The sequence below is a fragment of the Melozone crissalis genome, unplaced genomic scaffold, assembly GCF_028551555.1.
Source record: "Melozone crissalis strain CALT ecotype California unplaced genomic scaffold, PUWL_Pcris_2 ptg000013l_1, whole genome shotgun sequence".
Lineage (NCBI taxonomy): Eukaryota > Metazoa > Chordata > Aves > Passeriformes > Passerellidae > Melozone > Melozone crissalis.
The window spans coordinates 58,247,192-58,268,994 of NW_026535791.1; the positions used below are offsets into that span (position 1 = coordinate 58,247,192).

General features: G+C 41.7%; 1 protein-coding gene across 2 annotated transcripts; it reads right to left on the bottom strand.

Annotated features, from left to right (window-relative positions):
- Nucleotides 1-4,171: 4,171 nt before the first annotated feature.
- Nucleotides 4,172-17,650, bottom strand: ASB11 (ankyrin repeat and SOCS box containing 11). Of its 2 annotated transcripts, none has more exons than XM_054271926.1 (7): nt 17,473-17,650; nt 14,409-14,488; nt 10,635-10,691; nt 8,964-9,114; nt 8,611-8,745; nt 7,550-7,741; nt 4,172-4,296 (listed from the first exon to the last, which is right to left on the bottom strand). In XM_054271926.1, the coding sequence occupies exons 1-7, from the start codon at nt 17,648-17,650 to the stop codon at nt 4,172-4,174; spliced, it is 918 nt and encodes a 305-aa protein (XP_054127901.1). The 2 variants fall into 2 exon arrangements, with proteins under 2 accessions (XP_054127901.1, XP_054127900.1); XM_054271925.1 differs by having other exon boundaries at nt 10,635-10,742.
- Nucleotides 17,651-21,803: the final 4,153 nt, after the last annotated feature.

The following is a 21,803-nucleotide window of genomic DNA, read 5'->3' on the forward strand; positions in this document are numbered from 1 at the left end:
GCTTTATTCTGCAACTCCTGATACCCTTTATTGAAGATTTTTCCATTTTAAACCTGACATAGTTTTTCATTTGCTTGCAATGTCCCTTGTGAGTTTCTATAAATAGTATAAAATTTAAGAATAAAGACATTTTCAAGAAGTAAAAGTCAAATTACATAGAAGTTCTGTGTGGAATAATCTGTATTTGACAATAATATACCTCTTATGCAGAACATAAAAAAAAAAATCACAGTGAGGAGCAATTGGCATGTGGAAAATGGTAATTTCTGGGAAAAAAAATTGCACAAAGGCATCAGTAACCATCAACCCAGGATACAGGTCACACAGATTTTTCAGCTAAGAGTCAGTGAATGTATTTCATTTTTGTTCTTATCAGACTTGCCCTAATGCCATGCTGGACACACCATCAGTGTTTTCAATCCAGTAAAGCCTGGAGGGGTGTTGGATGCCAGCAGCAGGGTTGTGCTGCAGGGGAAGGTCAGGCTTGGCACAGAAAGGTCCTGGGCAGCCCCTGCCTGTGTCCCTGTCCTGCAGAGCTGGCAGTGAGTGCAGGGCAGGGAGGGGACTGCAGGGCTTTGCACAGGACAAACACAACATTTATTTCTGACATGTTGGAGGGAAGAAATCCTTGAGGAGGATGTTGGCCACGCTCAAGTTCCCTGGGGGAAGACAGAGCCAGAAGGAGATGATCTCTCCCATCCCACTGCCCAAAGCGGCACAGCCCATCACCAAAGGAGAGAGCACACAGGTGGACAGACAGACAGACAGCTCCCTCACAGCCTGCATCTGCCTGGGAAGGTGGGGTGTTGGCACCTCAAGGCAGATGAGGGGAATTTCAGTTCCTACAGTATAACAAGTTTCAACAGTCTAGCATTTCCCTACACTTTTTAATTTCACTCTCTGAATGACAGATTCAACTGGACAGACAGAAATTCGGGGACTGGCAGATCTGCTGGGAAAAGCTGAGTCCTAGAGAGGATGGAGGATGGCTAAATGGCAATAGCAGAGCTGTCCTGTAGGAACAGAGGTCACCTTGAACCCAACAGGCTGGTCAGGAGATCAAAGCAGAAATCTTTTTGGAGCCAAATCAGAATGAAACTCCTTTTCCTAGCTACCTTAAGAAATATTGTTTATTAAGCCCTCCCAAAACGTGTCAGCCTGTTTATACTCACTGTTGTATGTCCCCCAGCACATGGCCCATTGGCCAGAATGCTTGCAGAGAAAACTCTGGGAAAAATTAATCTCAAGCTGCAGGGAAAGCTGTGGAGCCAGGTTTTGGGCAAGAGATGGAGAGAGCTCTGTACAGCAGTGGGATTCCAGCACATAAAAATGTCTGTATCCCCAGGCAAACCATACCTTACCCAAACTACTGATTTCAGTCAATGATCATAGAATGACAGAGAAGACACCACTTGTTTTAAAGAAAAGAGACCATGTGAGATTAGTTTCTCTTCTACTACCTTCAGAAAAGCAGCTGTCAGGTGCTTTCCAAGGTCATTTTTAAGAATCTCCAAGACTCAGTAGCCTCATAGAAAATTGTCCCAGTCTTTCCTTATTCTCACATGAGATAGCACTTTTGAAAAAAAAAAAATACTTCCTCCAGCTATTTCCTCAGTATTTCCATGCATTGTCATGACACAAAGCACAGCCAATGAGAATTAAATGGGTAACTTCATAATTTGAGGTAAGAGCAAGGTAAATTTTATAATCAAATTTAATAATCTTAGGACTTCTGAACTTCTCTTCAAATTTATTTAAGCTATCAGACTCTTTGATACACAGACTTTCAGAGAGAAGTAAGTGTCCAGGAAGAAGGAAAGGTAAGGTGACTTTTTTATGGGAAGCTAATATCAGGAATAAATATAGGGCACCTTTTCTTGAGACAAAACTTTCTGAGAGGCTGAGTAAATTTTGCATTTTCTTAATGGAGATACATATTTTTTTTTCAATTTAAAATCCTATGCAAGAGAAATACTGCTTTCATTGATGATTACAGCAGGAAATCAATTCAGCATTACACCTTTTGAAATGGATCCCATAAATTGCCTTAGTCCCTGATTGCAGTGCAAGTCTGACAGCTCACACAGGTGTGCCTCTGTCCCTCTGTTTAGAGAGCAAATAGTGCTCTCACTGCCGCTTTATTAGCAGAGCAGGTGAATTTGCAGTGAAGATAGATAGAACTGAGAGGGATCTGCTGGCATCAGATTAATATAGACATTTCTTTCTTGATAGTATTTGATTTTCAAAGGCTCCTGAGAATTTAGTGTTCAAATCTGTGAGATTCATGATGTATTATACCATACAAGGTCAGTGAAGTCACTGACAACTTTATGGGCAATAGCTCTTGCCATCAGATAACATTCAATATGTGCAAACACAGGCTGAAAACTGCATCCATTTTTGGCTGTAATGTTGAAGGTCCAGTCTCATGAGCTGCTGAGAGCTCAATTTATCTTACTTGTGCTGAATTAATCATAAAGAAATATGGGAAACATTAGACCTTTGTCTCAGAGAGACTGTCATGGTGACATTAAGGGATTATTGGCATTGAACCAGAGGCTGCTGCTCCTGCTGGAGCAGGGACAGGAGCCTGAATGCTGCTGGAAGCCAGTCCTGTATCCAGACTGCAGGAGGGAAATTCCCTCTGAGTTAACATGCATGGGCAGTGAAAATTGGTGCCAGTATGCCTCACTCATAAAGAAACCAGTGCATTTCACAGCCTGAAAATGTATCTGCAGCCTCTCGGACCTGGGGAGTTGAGCAAAATGGAGACAGAGTCCTTTTAATTCTGCTTCACATTTTACTACAACTAGTGAAACACCATTGCCTGTGTCATGGCAGAAGTTTACCAACATCTGGCTCTGAAGAAATGTTTTGTCCCCCAGAAGAACCTCCTGAAGAAACATTAAAAAAACCTTTTTATATGGTGTACAGTGGCACCGCAAGTGTCACTGCACACCACATTTCTCATCTCAAAGAGGTGCATGCTTCAGCCCTGCTGTTTCCAAGCTACTAATCCTCACATTATTTAAACTAATACCACAATGGACAATAATAACACTCTAAAAATCCTTTCTTCTAGGGAGGTAATTAAAGCCTCAGACAAGCCTGCAAACCGCTCCTGATGAGGAAAATTCAACAAGGACAACATTTGGGTGATGCACAATCATCTTTAGTGGCCCTGTTTCTCTCCAGCTCCACAGTCTCAGGACTTAGCTTGAGAAATGTCAAAGGATGCAAAGCTAAAAAAAAAAAAAAAAAAAAAAAAGAAAAAGCAGCACTCTTTCCATTTCCACTCTTTTCTTTAACCCTTGCAAAGTTTGGACATTGAAATATCACCTACTATGCCTATAAAAACATTTGCAGTCCTGTCATGGAATTAAGCTATGAAAAAATGTTGATGTAATGAATATAGCCAGATCTCAGGTGACATAACTTTGGAAGGATTTTTTTGATTTTTTTCTGGAAGAGATGAAAGGGTTTTTTCACACAGTTTTGTGGGTTCACTCCAAACCCCTGCACTTGCTTTCATAACATCACTTGTACCTCCAAGGACAAGGTGTGTTAGCATTGGGAATAGCTGTGCTCAGGGATGGACAGTGGCTGGACAGCCAGACACTGCTGGAAGTTGATAGGACTCCAGTAGACAATAGGAAGGAGATGAAAGGATGCAAAATCAAATTGCAGTAAATTATGCAGTAAATTGTATAAGTCTGATGTCCGTCACTGAAAGCTTTCATTTTCACATGCTAACAGAAGAAAAATATTCACTGCCTTGATTTTGACATTGAGATTGGATAGACAAAGGGAAGAAGCTGCACAGATACTGCCCAAATACACACAGCTCCAAAATGCAGGGGAAATCTCTGTATAAGTGGGTGAGTGGGCGTGTGCATTTGCACCTACAAACACGTGCCAAGCGAGCTGGTTATGTACCAGAACTTCTCAGGCTGGTGTGAGTCCATGTGGCAATGGATTGTGAGGGACCTGTATCCATGATACCATTCACTGCCTGTGAAAAGGTGTTTCCAGTTTCCACTGTCACATAGCAGCCAGTGGTTGGTAGCCACAGAAGACAGCAAATGATGCCTTTGATTTTTTTTTTTCCTTTATAAACTTGGAGTAAACAAGCACTTGTTCCTCTTTCTTTCCCAGTCCAAGGCAGTCAGAGCTATCGATGCAGGAGGAAGTTCTGCAGTGGCTCAGGCAGGTGCAGCTTGGGGACTGAGCAGAGGCACGACCGGCCCAGGTGCCTTCTGATGCACAACCTGCACAGCTGGGCCAGGCTGGCAGGACCTGGGGGAGAGGTAAAAGCAAGAATAAGCACCTCAAACCCACCACCTGTATGAGTCAAAACAGCAAACACCAGCAAGATTTGCAACTCAGACCAAGCACTACATAATGACAGGCTGAGGTCAGGGAGAGTTAGATACATTATTGTTTGTATTAAGTTGTGTGGTAAGAGTTGGTTCAGCAATTTGAAAGCTGTGAGCACCAAACACCTTTTTCTGTATTTACAGCTAGGCTGTTTGGCATCTCTTCTTGAGCAAACACCTAAAAAAGTTTCTGCACTGGAGAGAGAGAGCTCTGGACTGCAGAGTCCTTTCTTAGGATATAAGGCAACCCTCAGCAGTTTTGTGAGGATAAAGGATAAGTACAGTTAATTGTTCATATATACATATATAACATGCTTTTTCCAACTGCTGTTGTCTCAGCAGGTATCTGCACAAGTAATATCTGCAGCTGTACCTTTTTACATGATCACAGTCTCAGAGTATTTATGTTTGTCAGTCAGTCCACCAGTGCCCCTCAAAACATTTCTTACTGTGACATCTAATTTTAGCTCAATATGACCCAAGGGAAAACTTTTGCAGAAAGGTCTCAAAGATAGAAAGCCTTCAATTTTTTTTTTCAAAAAGACATTGTGGAGAATGGGGGAGGGAAGGAGGGAAGGGAAGGAGGGAAGGGAAGGAGGGAAGGAAGGAGGGAAGGAGGGAAGGAGGGAAGGAGGGAAGGAAGGAAGGAAGGAAGGAAGGAAGGAAGGAAGGGCGGGCAACAACAAAAAACCAGGATGAGAAGCTGTGAAGTGTTTTTGCCCTTCCCTTGCTGCATGTGAGAACTCCTGTTACACATCAGAGGTTGAGTGGTTGGAAAGCTGTCAGAGGACTCATCCTGGGCACTGGCTGGCACAGTGCTGCCCACAGTGGAGCTGCCCAGGGTTTTCCCTGCAGGGTGACCAGGAGCTGTCCCCACCATGGATCAGCTGAGGGGCATGCCAGGCACAAACCCACTGGATATGAGGCCCCATTGCTTCTGCAACTACAAGCTTGCACAGGAAAATGCACCCTGGAAGTGAATGTGTCCCTGCCTCCCTTCAGTTCCCTCCTGCCACAGCTGCTCCAGGTGCAGCCTTTACACCTGCCCAGAGGTGCTCAGTCTTTGAACCCTCTCTTGCCCTTCCACTCCAGTTTCTGTCCAAACAGTAACAATCACTGCAGAGTTTGATAAGTAACCTTGGGCTTAAAGGCCTGTGCTTATACCTTACAGTAAGTTTCATAATCTGTAGGAATTTCCTGCTTTTACCACAGGAAAATTTAACAGCTTTAACAGGCTGATAATATCCTCTCTGAGAAGAAATTAATATAAAAATGTGGGATGTATGGAAAAGAACTTTTGTGCTACTGTCACTGGAAGTGAAGAAAGAAATGACCATCTTCTAAAGCACTTAGGAAAACAGGCACATTTTGTGTTTCACATCACTTAATAGCTGGTGAAAGGAGAAATTAAAGGGACCCATCTAAGTAACTTCATTGAAGAAGTTAGGGGTAGAGAAACTCTTTAGCCTGGGGTACTTATTTCAAACAGAAGAAAACACAGAAGTAGGGGAAAAGAGTAGTTGCATGTTAAGCACAGCAAAATATCTGAAAGTGGGACCAAAGGTGAAGAAACTGAGGAAACTTCATGCCTGAAAAACAGAGTCAGCAGGAACTGAAATGCCTTTAGAGCCTTTCTGACTTTAAGGGAGAAGATGGTGACAAGCTGAGGGTGGAAATCAAAAAGAAAGTTTAGGAAGAAAATTATTAATATTAGGATATTTATCTACACCAACTGATTCACGCAGGGCAATGGTAGAAGGACACTTGGCAGCACTGCCTTTGCTGCCACAGTCTGCCACTGAGCTCTGGGCAGCTCAGGCATGGGAACAGAAGTCACACAAGGTGAGAAGCATTCAAAGAAAATTCCTCCCAGACGGTTTTAGACATGAAAAATTAAAGCTCTGCATGAAAAGTCACAGATAAAGAGAACAGGACAGGAGGATATTAAGCCAACGTTTTGTTTCTTCCATGAAGCCCACCTGTGCTCAGAGGGTCGGGACAAAGCCTGTGTGCAACAGTGACATTTATTAATTTACCATGCAAGAGCTGTTTGGAACTGAGCTTTTTGTGCACATCATGCTCTGGTCCCTGGTGGGCTGTGAGCAGGCTCAGGAAGGCGGGAGGCCCCGCATGGGGGAGCACCATTCACCCTCCAGTCAGAAGGGCCTCAGGAGACACAGACCAGCTAAGAGGGCACCAGTGAGCTGGGAAACAGAGATTAGAGGAGGAGGGAGCTAATTCAGCAAGCCCAGAGCACAGGGATGTTGCTCTTGGATGCATCAAGTTCTGCCAAATGTTGTGCAGGTGAAAACAGCACAAGGGGATCCTGATTTAATTCTGCCCAGAGGTTTCTTCCAGTAAACTAGAAGGATAATTAATTGCAGGAAGCCTGGAGGTAAACAGTTAAGTGCTGGTCTGATGTTGTTGAGTTAGGGATGGAAGAAAAGACTCTGGGTTTTAGAAGCTGAATTAGGAGATAATTAATGAAGGTAGTGGGCTTTTTATAATGTGACTCGCTAAGGTGAGACTTGATTGGTCTCAAAGTAAAAACTTTTCACACTATTGGTGAACTATGAATTGTGCACTTTGGAGAACAATTACAAAAAGAAAAATAATAATGGTTTTAATTTTTTTCTCTAAGTTTCCCAGAGAAAAATTGTCTCTGTTCTTTCTTCAACTAAACTGAAAATACCCACACTGTTCTGTGCTGGGATTGCCGCCCCATAAACCACATGGAAGAGCTGTGAAGCTGAGGAGTCACCTGGCACAGAGCTCTGCTTTCTCCTGGCAGCCAAGGACACACTCACCCATTGAGCCATGGTGCAAGGCTGAACACTTTATGATGGTACCAAAATGTTATCTGTTAATAAATTTTCATGGTTGTTTTTAACACCAGGAGTCCCACTAGGTAAATATGTATGATTTTCCTTCAGTAGATAGGAAAAGAAGCACAGAAAAACCGACCGATTTACCTGCAAAAACCATAGCACCAGGTGGCAGATCTAGCAACAAAACAGATTTCTGTGTCATGAGTTGGAGGTTTGAAGGCAGCAGAAAAGGTAAGAGAATGTATGTAAGAGCATTACTTATAAAAGCAATTAAGGAAATATACTTAGGTAAAGTATACAAATACTGCTTTACTTAAAAAAAAGGAGAAGAAAGGAAACCATTACCTTCCCGAAGCAGAAGCGCCTGCTCCACTTTACTGTGAGGTGTGGCAAGATCCAGGGCACATTTGAGGTCAGCATTTCTGCATTTTGGGTCAGCACCATAGTCTATCAACAAGATAACAATCTCCACACTAGATGTCCTTGCTGCCGCGTGCAGGGGGGTGTCCAGTCGCTTCCCCACGTTCACGTTGGCTCCTGGGGTGAACAAAGCTCCTGGTGAGATCTGGTGGGCAGCAGGAACTGTCTGAACCTGCATCACACAGGCTGGTTTCCACTAGGAAAGGATGGATGGCACACAGGATCTCAACAGCATCTGTGCAAAGCTCAGCAGGTCAAACAGCTGCTCTGGGCCACCAAACCCTGCCTGCAATGCTCAGGACTGAGCTGCCTGACCTTCAACCCAAAACGTGTTCAAAGCCTACCATGTGTTCTTTAATGGCATAAAATCTAATATGGATTATGTTAATTGAATTGCCCCCGAAACCTTTAGGTATCTCATTGTAATAGGTCTGGGAGCACAGCAAGCAAAATGCTTGTCCCAGGCTGGCTGGGCACAGCAGGGCCACACTCTGAGCAGGTGTAAGTCAGCTAATACACACTGACAGCAAATATGTGTGCTAGTTCATGGCCTGTGCCTAGACCTGCAGTGATTATTCTTCCAAGCAGCTTTACTGCTGCTCTCATCGTCCACTGAGGAGGAGGTGAAGTTAATGGTTCTGATAAACTGCTATGTTAAGCAAGAGTTGATTTTGGTCAGTAATATCAGCCAGCATTTTCTGTGCTTCCTGTTATCATTCTAGAAAACTAAAAGAATTCTGTTTTCACATTCAGATAGCCTCAGGGAGGTGTCTGTAATTAAGAATGCTTTTCACTTAGGAAATCATAATTTCTTTATCACAACACAGGAAATTTTTAATGGCCTCAAATGAGTCTGCCAGAGTCAGGCTCCCAACAACTCTTGTGGAAGTGACCCATGATGTTTTAAGTAAAGAGGCAGCTCAGAGAGGCCAGCAGCATTGTCTCACACCACCATAACTCTCCCCCAGCGCCTTTTCCAGGTGTACCTAGCTCCAGCAGCTTCTTGACACATTCTGTTCTCTGGTAGGTGCAGGCCATGTAGAGAGGGCTCCCATGCTGTGGGTCTTCTTGGTCAATGTCAACCCCATGGGCCAGGAGGGTCTCCATGCACTCCCTGTGACCTGTGCAGGGAAGAGCTGTCACTGAATTGCTGCAGAGCAGAACACACCCAGGTACAACTGTGAGGCACAGGAACTGTGAAAAGCCAAACCTGTTTATCTGTACTCATATGGAAAGAATTCTTTTTTAAGTGCTTAGTGAACGACAAAAGGCACATTTGTCACGTAGTTATTGTTGGCTTCTCTCACACCCCTCACACCCAGAACATCACCTCTCTCACCTCTCTTGGCTGCTTCGTGGATGGGTGAGGGCAGGTGGCTCCCCAGCTGTGCCTTGGCCCCGAATTCCAGCAGCATGCTGACACAGGCTGCGCTGCCGCTGCAGCAGGCGTTGAACAGCGGAGTCACCCCGTCGATGGTGGCCGCATTCACCTGTGTGGGACAACACACACTCAGGATCATCCTGTTTGTCAGCAATGCCCGTGCAACACGCCTCCTGTGCACACCAGAACTGCACCAGAGTGAGGCTCTTGCCTTGTTTAATTGCAGGAATTAATTTATTTACAACTTTCTGAGTTATATGTTGTGGCATAATATATAGAACATTCTCCTTTCATGTCTGCCCTCTTTCCCAGATAGTTAGTGCCATAAGGCAGAAACCCTCCTTGCTCTGAATGCTCCTGCTGGAACTGCTAAAAAATGCAATTTTTTATTCTTTCTTTTTTTTTTTAATGTGAAGCAGCTGAGTATCTTCAAGATTTTTTTCGTTCTCACCAGCCTCAAGGTGGAACACCCTCAAATGAAAATAGCTTTGCTTTTTAAATGAAAACATTCACTTTCTGTTTAATATTTTCATCTGAAAACACATTTCCAACACAAGGAATTTTCATAGAAACATAATCCCAAACAGAAAAGGAGCTTGAAGGAGTTGACATGCATGTATGTCTATGCAAGACAGAAATTTTCTTCCCCAACTTCTGATCTAAAGACCTGGCAAGAACTACTATTGCCATTCTCCATTGGGACAGCAGAGCTGTAGATCACAGAATCACAGAATATGCTGATTTGGAAGGGACCCATTGGATCATGGAGTCCAACTCCTGGCCTTGGGCAGGACACCCCAGGAATCAGACCATACCCCTGTTTATGCTGTGTTTAACCGTGTAGCAAGCCCTCAGGGCCAATTTATGAAGCAAATCTGCGTGTCTTTAACTCTGTGGCACACTGGAGAAGAGCAATGGATAATGCAAGCACATGTCAATTTGTGAAATTTCCACCACCCTCACTCCTCCCAGTGTCATCAGGCAGGTGTGGCTGAAGTGCTGGAGGCACTGGAGGTCTCTTGACTTTTTTGGTGCTGCTTGGTTTCTTGCCTTATAAATTGTACTTGAAAACCCAGCTGACATAAAAATATCCTTATATATTTCACCCATTCCTTAATCTCTGTTGGGAACATGTACTCTACCTTAGGTCCAGCTCTGGGAATTGTTATTTTATTAGCAGATAAAATGTTTCATTGCTTCAAGCACATCCGTTTTTACTTACATGAGACTCCCAAACCTTCCCATAGAAAATCAGGTGTAATTCCAGTGATCACTGCTGAGGGGGGAGGGGGAGGGCAAAGGTGTGAGTTACTTTCTTCAAGGTTATTTCACTTAGCATCCTTCATTCACTTTCCATCAACCGTGACCATGTTTCACACACAAAGGGAAAACAAAAGAGAATAAAGGGATGACACAAGGGGGAGACAAATCTATCACCCAGGGAAACAGAACACTGTTATGGACAAATCACCCAGGGAAACAGTACACTGTTATGTTTTTCCACATTTCTATCTGAGATGTCCGTCTGCATCTTGGCCCTGCCACCTGGACTGCACATCCAACATTCTCACTGATGCAGGAAGCACCCATTCCCAGGTGCCCTGTCCCAAAGTCATGCCCAGGACTTACCTGGGCACCATTTTCCAGCAGCACCTTGGCACAGGCCACGTGCCCACCCAGGCAGGCCTCGTGGAGAGCTGACACTCGGTCTGTGGTGAGCAGGTTCACGTTGAAACCCTGCAAAGGGAGCAGGGAGTGAGGGGACAGCCCTGCCCTGCCCTGCCCAGCTCCTGCAGGGCTGCTGGGGGCCCATGGCAGGGACAGTCACGGCACAGCTGAGTGCCAGGGAAAGGGCTCAGGTCACATTGGTGCTGCTCAGTGATTTCTTGTCTCCACAAACCACAGCTGGTGATGGGGTTAAAGAGGGAGCAATCACAAGCTATGCCTTCTGTTTCTAGCTCTTTATGATGCACTGTCAATTGCAGGAAATGCTTCACATTTCTTTAATTTATATGGCTGTCATTTCCTTCCCTATTTAGTCCTGCACCAGGAGCTACAGCTGGAGGGATTCACCTCCCTGAATGAGGATGCTTCTTTTGAAAAAGGTGTATTTTTATGATTGGCTTTTTGCAAATATTAAAATGAATATTATATGTGTTGTGTTAGAAAGTTATGCTATATTAATTCTCTTAAGTAGTGTGATAAATATAGTTTTAGGTTATAACAAAATGTTAAAATAGAAACTATGCTATGTAAGATACTTTTTTTAAAAAAGGACTCGCACCAAGATAGCAGCCACAGGACACCTAAATCTTTCAGAGAAAAAGAATTTATTTCTCCATTATCAGAAGAAATGAACTTCTTCCCACCTCGCACAGCCAGGATGACACCATTAGGATTTAGAGGAAGAAGTTGATGATGACCAGACAGAATTCTGTGTTTGAATGGAATTTATGCATCATGTATGAGGTGTATGAATATGCAACAGGCTATTGCTTTTAAGGGTTAATCCTCTGTTAATCTGTGTCCTTTTCAGGCTTATGCTGCCCAGAAAAAGGTACCTGAACTTATCTGTAACTCTTTGTTTCTATTGTCTCATATTGTTCTAATCCAAATTGTCCAAATTATTATTACTCTAATTATATTGCTATTTTTATAACCATTTTATTATCATTAAACTTTTTACAATTTTAAAACCAAGTGATTGGTGTTTTTCACACTTCTGGCACAGGTATCTGCAGCTCAGCTGGAGCTGGCAGCTCCTTCAGTGGGGAGAAACAGGATTCCCTATGCTATGATTCATCCTGTACTAAAGCAGCTGTTTCCAGTAGGGCAGACAAATTGTGTCCTGAAAGTTCTTTCATTCACTACGTGGGGTACCCAAGGGTGTTTCACTCAGGGGTAATGAGTACCTGGTAAACCTATAAGAGAGATGAGTCAAATCCCACCCACAAATCAGTTCTTCTTATCTGACCATCCAGGAAATGTTTTACACTGGAAGAAAGAACAGTGGTTTACAAATCACTGTTGATTTCCTGTTGGTCTCTGTTGAATGCCTTATTTCAGGTGTTTCCCTGATTAGCAGTTGCCATATCTATTCCTGCACAAAGACAAACCAGGCATACTCACAAAGGGGAAAGCAGTTGTCACACGTGCTTTCCTCTGACTGCAACTAAATCTCCTGGTAATTAGAATTCTACAGCCGTGTGTGAGAACAGGCCTGGCAGCAGCTCCATTTTCTGCTTGATGTCATGTTTTGAAGTACTGTTGGTGTCTGCCTGACGTGCTATAGTCAGGGCAGCTCACGAGATGGCAGCAATGCACTTTTGGGTACACAGTCACCAATGCAATGGGCAGAAAGGAGTACCTGGGAGCAACCTCACAGAGCAAAAAAGGCAGCAGTCCTGACACCGTGAGCATTAACAGCACTGTAAACACTTCAGGCTAAGCATTACATGATAGAAAAACAATCTTTTTCAGTCATGTGAAAATATTATTAATGTAAAAGTTGTTGGTAAAATTTCTCATGCATTACAATGGTGCTAGGGGAATAGACAAAACCTTGAAAAAATAGAGATTACTCCATTTTCTAATTGTGTGGTGGTTTCATACTTTGTGATCAGCATATTCCTCCAAGATTAATTTCTTCTAGAGACTCCTAATAAGGAGACTTATTCTCAATCATTATTCATATATACATGTATATATATTTTTAACAAATAAAACTCAGTCATATCAAGTGACAGAATTAGCATTGATATCTTGGGAAAAACAACAATTCCTTCTATTACAAAATGAAGAATAAGTTGTAGATCTTACAATGGCTGTTTGCCAACCATCACTCATGATAAACCTTGTTTTCAATGTACGTGAAAAATCAAAATCTTTTTTCCGGCATTGAGACAAGTGTTGGTGAGTTCTTGAGCCATTTGAAAACTGCAGCACTACATCACCTCCCTGTGTCCAGGCACTCCCAGAGCCTCAGTGGCTTTCTTGAAAGCTGTGGTGCTGCAGTAGAGACTTCTGAGTGCTTCACAGACACTCAAGCACAGTCCCATACTTCATTTCAGGCTGGTATATTAGAAGCAATGAGCAATGATTATGCTGCTCCATGAAGAATTTCGTCCCTGCATTTATCAATCTGTGGTGATTCAGCTCCAATTCAGGCTCTACAGACATTGCTGCCTTGATCTGTTTTCATCAGCAAGGACCTTCATCTTTTACTCCCAAATTAAATGTCTTCAGGAAAAGGAGAAACAGTGGATTAACTAAATTATATAACCACACCAGTGGGTGCTTCCTCAGGGTACGACCATGAACAGTGCATAACCAGGACATCTGGTGAGCAACCACAGCACTGGGTGCTCCACAAAGCAAGTGGTGTAAGGTCAGCATAAATGGAGATAGAGGGGTCAGAAAACGATCAAATCACTAAATGAATAAAGCCTCTTTCTTTTTATCTCTAACCTACATTACTTCCTTTTCCATAAAAATCACTTTATGTCAGCATGTGAAGGAAAGAGGGATCAGAAAATGGGAGGGAAAATGCTGTCTGTAAACAGCATCTTTTATTTAGCTGCAGCTAAATGCCTCAAGAGGTGTCAGAAGAGGAGGTTTTCTCACTGGCAGCTCCACTCCTTGAGGATGTTGTCCATTAGAGATCTGGTTTCTGGTAATAATTATTTACCTTGCCTATAAAAAGACTGATAGCCAAGTCAAAAGCTTTACATTCAGGGAATTAATTTCCCTGCAGTTGCCTTGGGGGCAAGAAGGAGAGGGGCACAGTAACCTATTTGTGCTAGATGGGGACACTGAGTTTAAGCAAAGGTGGGAAGGAAGATGATGGGCAGAGCACAAAGAACCATAATTTCTTTTCATATCCAGCTTCTTTTCCCTCTCATGTATTCTCTCCTCCTGTCTTCCTTTTGCCTGAACTCTCAGTTCCTTTTGGAGCAGAGGGTTTCAGGCTGACTATGAAAGGCAAGATGGTTTTATAAGGCATGCCTGTTACTTTTTGGGTTTTTTCTAATAGCCATTTATATATTTTCTATAGCCAAACATTTACATATATATTTTCTATATATTTTCTATAGCCTAACATTTATATATTTATTGTCCTTATTCTCAAGCCTAGTTGCATGGTTCATCATTGAGAAAGAGCACAAGGATCATTCTTCATTGTATAGCAAGCTGCAAGCTGTGATAGTCTTTGTCCCAGGCTTGTCCCCAGCTTCTTAACTGAGCAAACTGAAACATGCCCAGAGGTGTTTGTGCTGATATATTATTCATACAGCCATATTTCTTATGCCCTGTTGCAATCTATTACCAGCTCACCAGCCCATAAATGCAATTCATGTGAAACCACCTTGCTTCCCAGCCTTTCCTTTCCCTGTGGGCCTTTACCTGTGCAATCAGGGTTTTCAGAGAGAGGAGGCGTCCCTGGAAGGCAGCATCGTGGAGAGGGGACCGGTCTGCCCAGCTGCCTGAAACAGCAAATGCACAGAGCTAATTCAGGGATGCAGCAAAAGCACATCTTGGGAGCACAGGGGGAGCACAGCCACGTGTAAATGCAGATCAGGACTGAAATCAGTGTGGGCTTAGTGGTGAAACTGATGAGTTAATTTCAGCACAACAGCTGAGGGATCAGCAATCCTGAGAAAGCTGGCTGCTCACTAAGAAATCTAAACAAAAGCTTCTTGGCAGAACTTTTAAAAGAAGAGCTAAAAACATGTTTCAGCAAAGATCACGAATTTAGTGCTGCTGGGTCTCGTGTGGAGTCTTCAGAACCCTGCAATTCTCCTACTCAAAACCATATCAGCCTCCACCTTTCCTTGGGAGCTCTTGTCACAAATTGCATCCCAGCTTCTCTGACACTTTGTTAAGAGCCTCATAGCAGGGCTGACTTGTCCATCAAATGAATTCTGGCATGTCCTTGGCAGTTTTATTTCCTGAACTGACAATTTCATAAATAACATCCTCCCTCTCAGACTACCATGTAACAGGTTTAATCATTCTCTTCACTGAAATATTTCAGAAAATACATGGAAAAACAAATTCTGCCTGAGGGCTTTACTTTTCTTCTTTAATTATTTTGAGATGCTGAACTGTTCAGACTCCTTCACGTAGGCTTGCTTGCCCTTTTTCTTATCCTAATCTATTTATGCCAAGAAAAATAATTCTTTAGCCTAGCTACTACCTACAGGCATAGACATTCAGCTCAGGTTAAATCCCTGCCGCTCAAATAGAGAGCAAATTTACTTGTCCTATATTAAAATTCATAACCATCCTGTGACACAGTGTGTAGTAAGTGTTTCTCCAAAGGCCAGCTGCATTTCCAGTGCCACAGGACAGAAGCAAAACCAGTGTTTGCATTCATGCTCTGTTGTACAGTAAGCCCATGGGCACTGTATCTGAAGCCCTTGTCCTGTTTAATTTTTTCAGCTATGCAGCACAACAGAGAGAATGGGAAGGGTGATTTATCTCCATTTCACATGCTACCCAAGGCAGGGAGAAATCAATGAGAGGCATGGACACATCCATGGGGACTTGAGGCCAAGGACACAGCAGAGGTTTTACTCTTGGCCAAAGGAGTCTCCTTTTGTTACCCAAGGACCAGGATGCACTTCAGCTAATGGAGTTACAGTTTTAACTGTAGTAATTACTACTGTTTCCATTTATTTACAGAGCACTTCCTGGGCTCCGAAGGCAGGAAACTGGCATGGAAAGAACAACTGGCACAATATATGGCAAGGCTCTGAATGGCACATCAGTCAAAATGATGGAAACAGGAACCAAGAAAAGCCTTCCTGAAACCCCCCCAAATACCCCACACCTCTCATCATGCTGGTGACTAAAACAGGCAAGCTCGGCTCAGAAAGTCAGAAGACATTGCAAGTGACAAAGCCCAGAGCCCTCATACAGCAGGAGGATTCAGGAGTTACTCAAGCAGAGCTCCAGGGCCTTATTTAACCTTTAATGCAGAGTATAGCTCGTGCATGTTCTCACATGCATTTCCAGGGCATTTCCAATGCATGTGTGTGCACACACAGCCTCAGGACAACACTCGCTCTGCACACTCCCACCACAACCTACCTCCCTGAAACGTGTGGCAAATATAGTTCCCATATGGAGCACTTCTCCCCTGCTCAGCTGGGAGTGACATGACTGAAAGTGCTCTTTTCAAATGCCTACAGATAAATTACGCAGCCCTGCTGCTGCTGCTGTGCTACTTCACTGCAAAGAGAAAAGGTTGTGAAGCTCTGGCTGTAATATGATACAGTGCCCCAGCAACAACATCACATGATCTTACATTTTGTAAGATTAGCCTTAATGACTTTCTGCAAATGGCAACTTGCAGATAAAAATATGTTACAGCCTGCTGAATTTCAAGGCACCTCAATAAGAACCTGAAGGAAAAGCTTGAAGGAAAAACTGCTGCTCACCGCGTGTCAGACTATGATTGCATAAAGGTGCTTGGGAAAAAACGACAGTAACAAATGACTGGAATTATATTATGGAGAATAAAAAATAAATTAATAACCAAAACATGCCTGTATATATACAGGCTTCATAAAGGCTTTGTCAAAAATGCTTGGCTGCAGTATTTCTCTTGGCCAGAGGTTAATCTCCCTGCTTTGGGTGCCCATCCCAAAGAACACCATCTGTGTTCTGATGCCATTCCTGTGCCTGTTCATGATGGCACAATCACAAAGCAAGTGCCCAGAAAATGAGTCACACAGAAATGTGTGATGTCACAATGCTGATCAGAATCTGCAGCTAGGAAAATAAGCCCTCATTAGCAGTAAATTGAAAATACCGTGTCATTTTAATTAGTGGAATTAATCACAGGAATGCAATCACATGCCTATTCATTATTATGGCAGTGATCTGAAGGAATAAAATCACTTGAAAAAAACAAAACCATGACCTGCTAAGTAAGCTATGAAATACAACATATTCTTGTGCTGTGTATTTTTCAGAACAATTTTAGCTGCATTCATTTTTATCATATGATTTAACAAAACAAGGCTTCTTTGCTTGGATTCATAAAGTTATTAGTTATATCCTCCTAGCATCTCCTTTCAGAAAATCAATGTGTTAAAATTTTTCCCTAAATATTCTCTGGCAGTAAAACTGGATGTTTAGTAAAACAATCTGTAACCACTGATAAAGAACACCTTGTACTGAGAGCAGTATTTTTATTTATCATATATAGTGCATTGACCAAATGTCATCCTCATTCTAGCTGGGTAATTGTTGGAGTCTCATATTTTGCACACCTAAACCATGCCAACACATACTGACACTGCAGAGACCCCAGAAATGAGAGGCACTTCAGGTTCAAACATTTACCCCTGCATTTAGCAAAAAATCCCTCATTTCATGGCAACTCACTGATTTAAATCCTTGAGTTACAAAAATGTGGCAAATAAACATTTAAATGATAGAGTCCATATTTTTACTTTACCTGGGACTATTCCATAGATCTCTTCTGCTATCCTGGCAGCTTCTTTTCTGTTGCCTTTAACAATATAGAAATGGGTCAGCAAAGCCAAGGAAATCTTAATTAAAAGCTTGAAGCAAAACAAAGCAAAAATAGCAAAATAAATGTTGGTGAAAGAATGGAGTATAGAAGTGCCCTCCATTTTGGTTTGCTCTTTGAATAGTTTCTCAGGTTGGCTAAGTTGCACTGGGTTATTCTTGGTATCATATGTCATCTATTTTAAACCCTTCAGGACCTGCTGTTCCTCAGTTACCAAAAATACATCCTGGTTTTATTTGGTATGAGGTGTTTGATGCTAAATAACAATATCAAGGATAAGATATTTTGAACATCTCTGCATACAGGAAACAACTGAGAAAATCCTTTCCAAACCTACATAAATGAGAATAAATTTTCAGACAGATGCTCTCCATGCCACCTGAAAGCCTATACATCCACATTGGATTTATTCTTAAAGGTAGCAGTTCCATTTACAAAGACTGCATAGATAAAGTTGCAGAAATTGTTCAGATGCTGCAAAAAGAATACTTTTCTGTCTTTTCCATCTAGAGAACAGGCCTTGCTGGTACTCAGATACAGAACAAAGGCAAACATATCAAAGAAAAGCATTATCATGAAAGAATTTGAAATAAATTCACGTGACCAAAGCCAGGGCTAGAAAGTCATAGTTATTCTAGGAGGAGAAAAATGCATTGAAATTGCACAACAAGAAACACATATCATTTTTTTCCATTACTCAGGGATAAATAGTGGTGTCCACAGATATCTCTTGCAAACAGCATTGTCTGTTTCAGAAATATTTTTACATTATCCTCCATTGATTCAAAGGTGTAATGTTTGAAATTGAACAAGATGTACCCTTTCTTTAACTGCCCTTTTTTTTCGTTTTGAAGGCACGTGGCTTCCATAGAGAACAAAGGGTTCTCTATGTATTTATTTGAATCTATGTAGAACACCCCATCTCTTTTTATTTTAAACTTTTATTTATTTTTGTTTTCCTATATGTACCACAGGAGGAGGATTTAATTCTTACTTGATTCCTCTCTTTGCCCAGGTTCTCTTAGCCTTCAATTCCAACATCTGTCAAGTAAAAGAGCAGAATAATTCCTCTCTTAGAGATCTCAAAGAGATGGTGATATGCACAGGGAAATTATACAGCAAATTATTTCTCTGAGCATTTTAGATGAAATTTCTTTTGGTTTATAGCAATACAGCTGGTTTAGTACCTTGCTGTCTTTGGTGCTCAGCCCTCCCAGGTGCACTAAAATGCTGTATAAAATATGTGCAGAGATAAAACACTCCAAGCAATTTTCTCCAGTGAAACAATTTTATGAAAATTCTGAATTAAACCAAGTTATTACATTCTTACATAACTTAACCCCTTACAAAAGTATTACATCTACCTTTCCTTACACAGTAATTTTAAATACCTGTAAAAACTATTATACTTATGAATAATTTCAATCACTTTAATACTGTTTGCCACAGACAGCTGAAGATACAGATTACAGGACAAGAAAAGTTCAGTTAAAGAATCACAGAGAAACCAAAATATTGGTTTATTGGCAGTTAATTCTCCTCAGCTAAGAAACAGAGAAGAAATTAGCAAATGAAGGTGGACCAAAAACCAGAATGGTCAGCCCAGAAAAATCCGAGATAATGAAAACATTCCTCCTGGAGCCAGAGAAATAGTAAAAGCTGTAAAGAACAAAATGTTGGATGCAGAGAAAAAGAACACATAAAAAATATTAAGACCATTACAAAGTAAAGTCAGCCTGAATAATGGAGAAATCTTTCTTGTGTAGTATTTACAAAACTGGCTCTCAACAGGAGACAAGCAAGAAGGAAGAGCAGCTTTTAAGACAAAAAAACTAGAAAACCAGGCTTTTGGTTGCAAAGGAAAATAACTGATTTCTTTCACAATCAACCTACTAGATGGTATGTAGAATTGTGCACGTCCATAAAACTCAGAAAAATGCAAGAAACTGAAAATCAGGTGCTTGCCGCTGAAATTCTTTTATCCCTAATGGAATAATACCAAAGAGCTCTCCAAGTGCTCTAGATAACCACAGGAAAGTTTGACTGCTTGGAAGCACTCACTGGAACATGACGCTCCCAGAAGGACTAACTATTTGTGTAGCAGCAAAATCACCCTCCTGGCTTCAGAACAAGACAAATAAAGATTTTCAGTTAAATTATTCAGTGAGTCATTTGAGAAAAACTTGTGTAATCTCCTAATCTGCTCTTAGCGTACAAGAGCACTGGGGAAATTAATGCAGTGGATGTAAAAGAAAATTATCACTGGGAAGACAGCTGAACAGCATGGTGGAAAGTATGAATACTGGTGAGGGTAGTAGTCAGGCAGACAACAGCAAGCTTGGGTGTGATCACTCAGAAATCTCTGGTATTTTTGAAACTAGAGAGATGAGCAACATTGTGTAGGCGTGAGAACAGGAGGAACACACGAGCAATGGCAGTGCAGACACAGGATTGTCATCGCTCTCCCTTGCTCTTTTGAGTATCGCTGCTGTGACCTGAGCAAGGTGCATTACGCAATTCCATTAACAGACTTGAGTGAACAAGTCAGCCCCCTGTAGAAAAAACACACCTCACTGATTTATGCAAGATGGCCTAACTATGCCGTGAATCACTCTTCCTTAACTCTGGGATAATTATTAAATTGTTAAATCAAAATATCAAAAAATATATTAATCCTTCAAAAAAATTGTCATGAGGAGGTAAATAGATGTAGTTTAGCTACATCTTCAAAAAAACATGAAAAGTAATGTCTATATATGCTAGTTTACACACATGCAAGAAATAAGCAGGAAAAAAAGGGCAATCCAGCTTAGAAAACAACTCATTTTCACTAAGGTTCACCTTAACTTTGCCCAACTTCTAGGGACAAATATCAGATATGACCTAAAGAATTTGGCAAGGAAATAAAGGATGAGGAATGCTGATGTCAAAGAACTTCAGAGAGGTATTGGTCTATTCTTATGCTACACACACTCTGAATTACAGCAGTGTATTTCTAATATATTTAGCTGGGATTAGAGTATCCAATGTATTCAATCAAAGTAAGGCAACTGGGGAAAAAAAGGAGTCAGAAACACTCAAACAGAAGAGATGAGAACAAAGGAGTCCATACAGAGCCTGGCTACTTTCTGTCTATCAGTTTGATCCAATAAATGACACTACTCCCCACACAAGCCTTGCCTTATTTGCATCCTTGGGTGAGCACACTTACAACACTCCTCTTGAAAAGAGATGTGAGAGTGACTCACGGGCTGCTGTCAAGCCAATGTGGGAGTGATCTCACCTATCTGCCACCCATCACACCTGGTTATTGAAACTCCTGCTGCTGCCTGGGCAGGAGGATAGCAAATTCCAGCAGCATTCTCTGTGTTCCCAGGGAATGCACCAGCCCCTCCTGCTTAAACAAGCAGCTTGAAGAACCAGCATGCACAAGACAAGCAGCCATGCACAGTTGAAGTTCAATGAATCTTGCACAAGTAGCATCTCTAGAATTGTGAGAGAGTTGAAGCATGTCATGATCTGAAAGCAACCTGATCTACCTGCCAGGTTTACAAGAAAAATGTTAATTTTGGTAACATAATAAATTCAGACACATAGCCACATCCTGTCATTAGTTTTATTCCCTTAAAAAATATCCACCTTTTATCTCTGCCCACGTTCAAGTCATTAGGGAAAACTGTGGAAGTCAACATACTACCAAATGTCATGATGCACAGCAAATATCATGAGAGTAGTTTAATGACAGCAATTAAACACTAAAAATATTGAAATACTTTTAATTTAAAAAAAAATCAAAATATTAAGCCATTTTGAGACTGATTATTCTTTTATGTATTTACATAAAGTCTGTATTTTACTGAAGCAGAAAGCACCAGAAAGACTTTTACAATTAAATTTCAAAAGCCTAGGCATATATGAAAAAGGGACCAAATATAAAACAGGGAAAAAAATATTAACAGATGCAGAAAAACTTGACCACAAACCAAGTAAATTACAGTAGTTACCTTCTTACAGATACATCCACATCCACTCAAACATAGTCTGAAAGACTAATCTAATACTTTACTTGATGCTTGTATGGTGTATTGCATGGTTTAACCTACAATTTTCAATACCTTGATTCACAGTGTCTGCACATCATGTATTGGAAACAATAATTCCTCCTTGTGCCAGGGGATGGAATTCCATTGCAGTTTGGGAGGGGGACATTCTATACAGGTCTTCCTGCTCCTCCTACACACCAGAGGCTCTGCTCT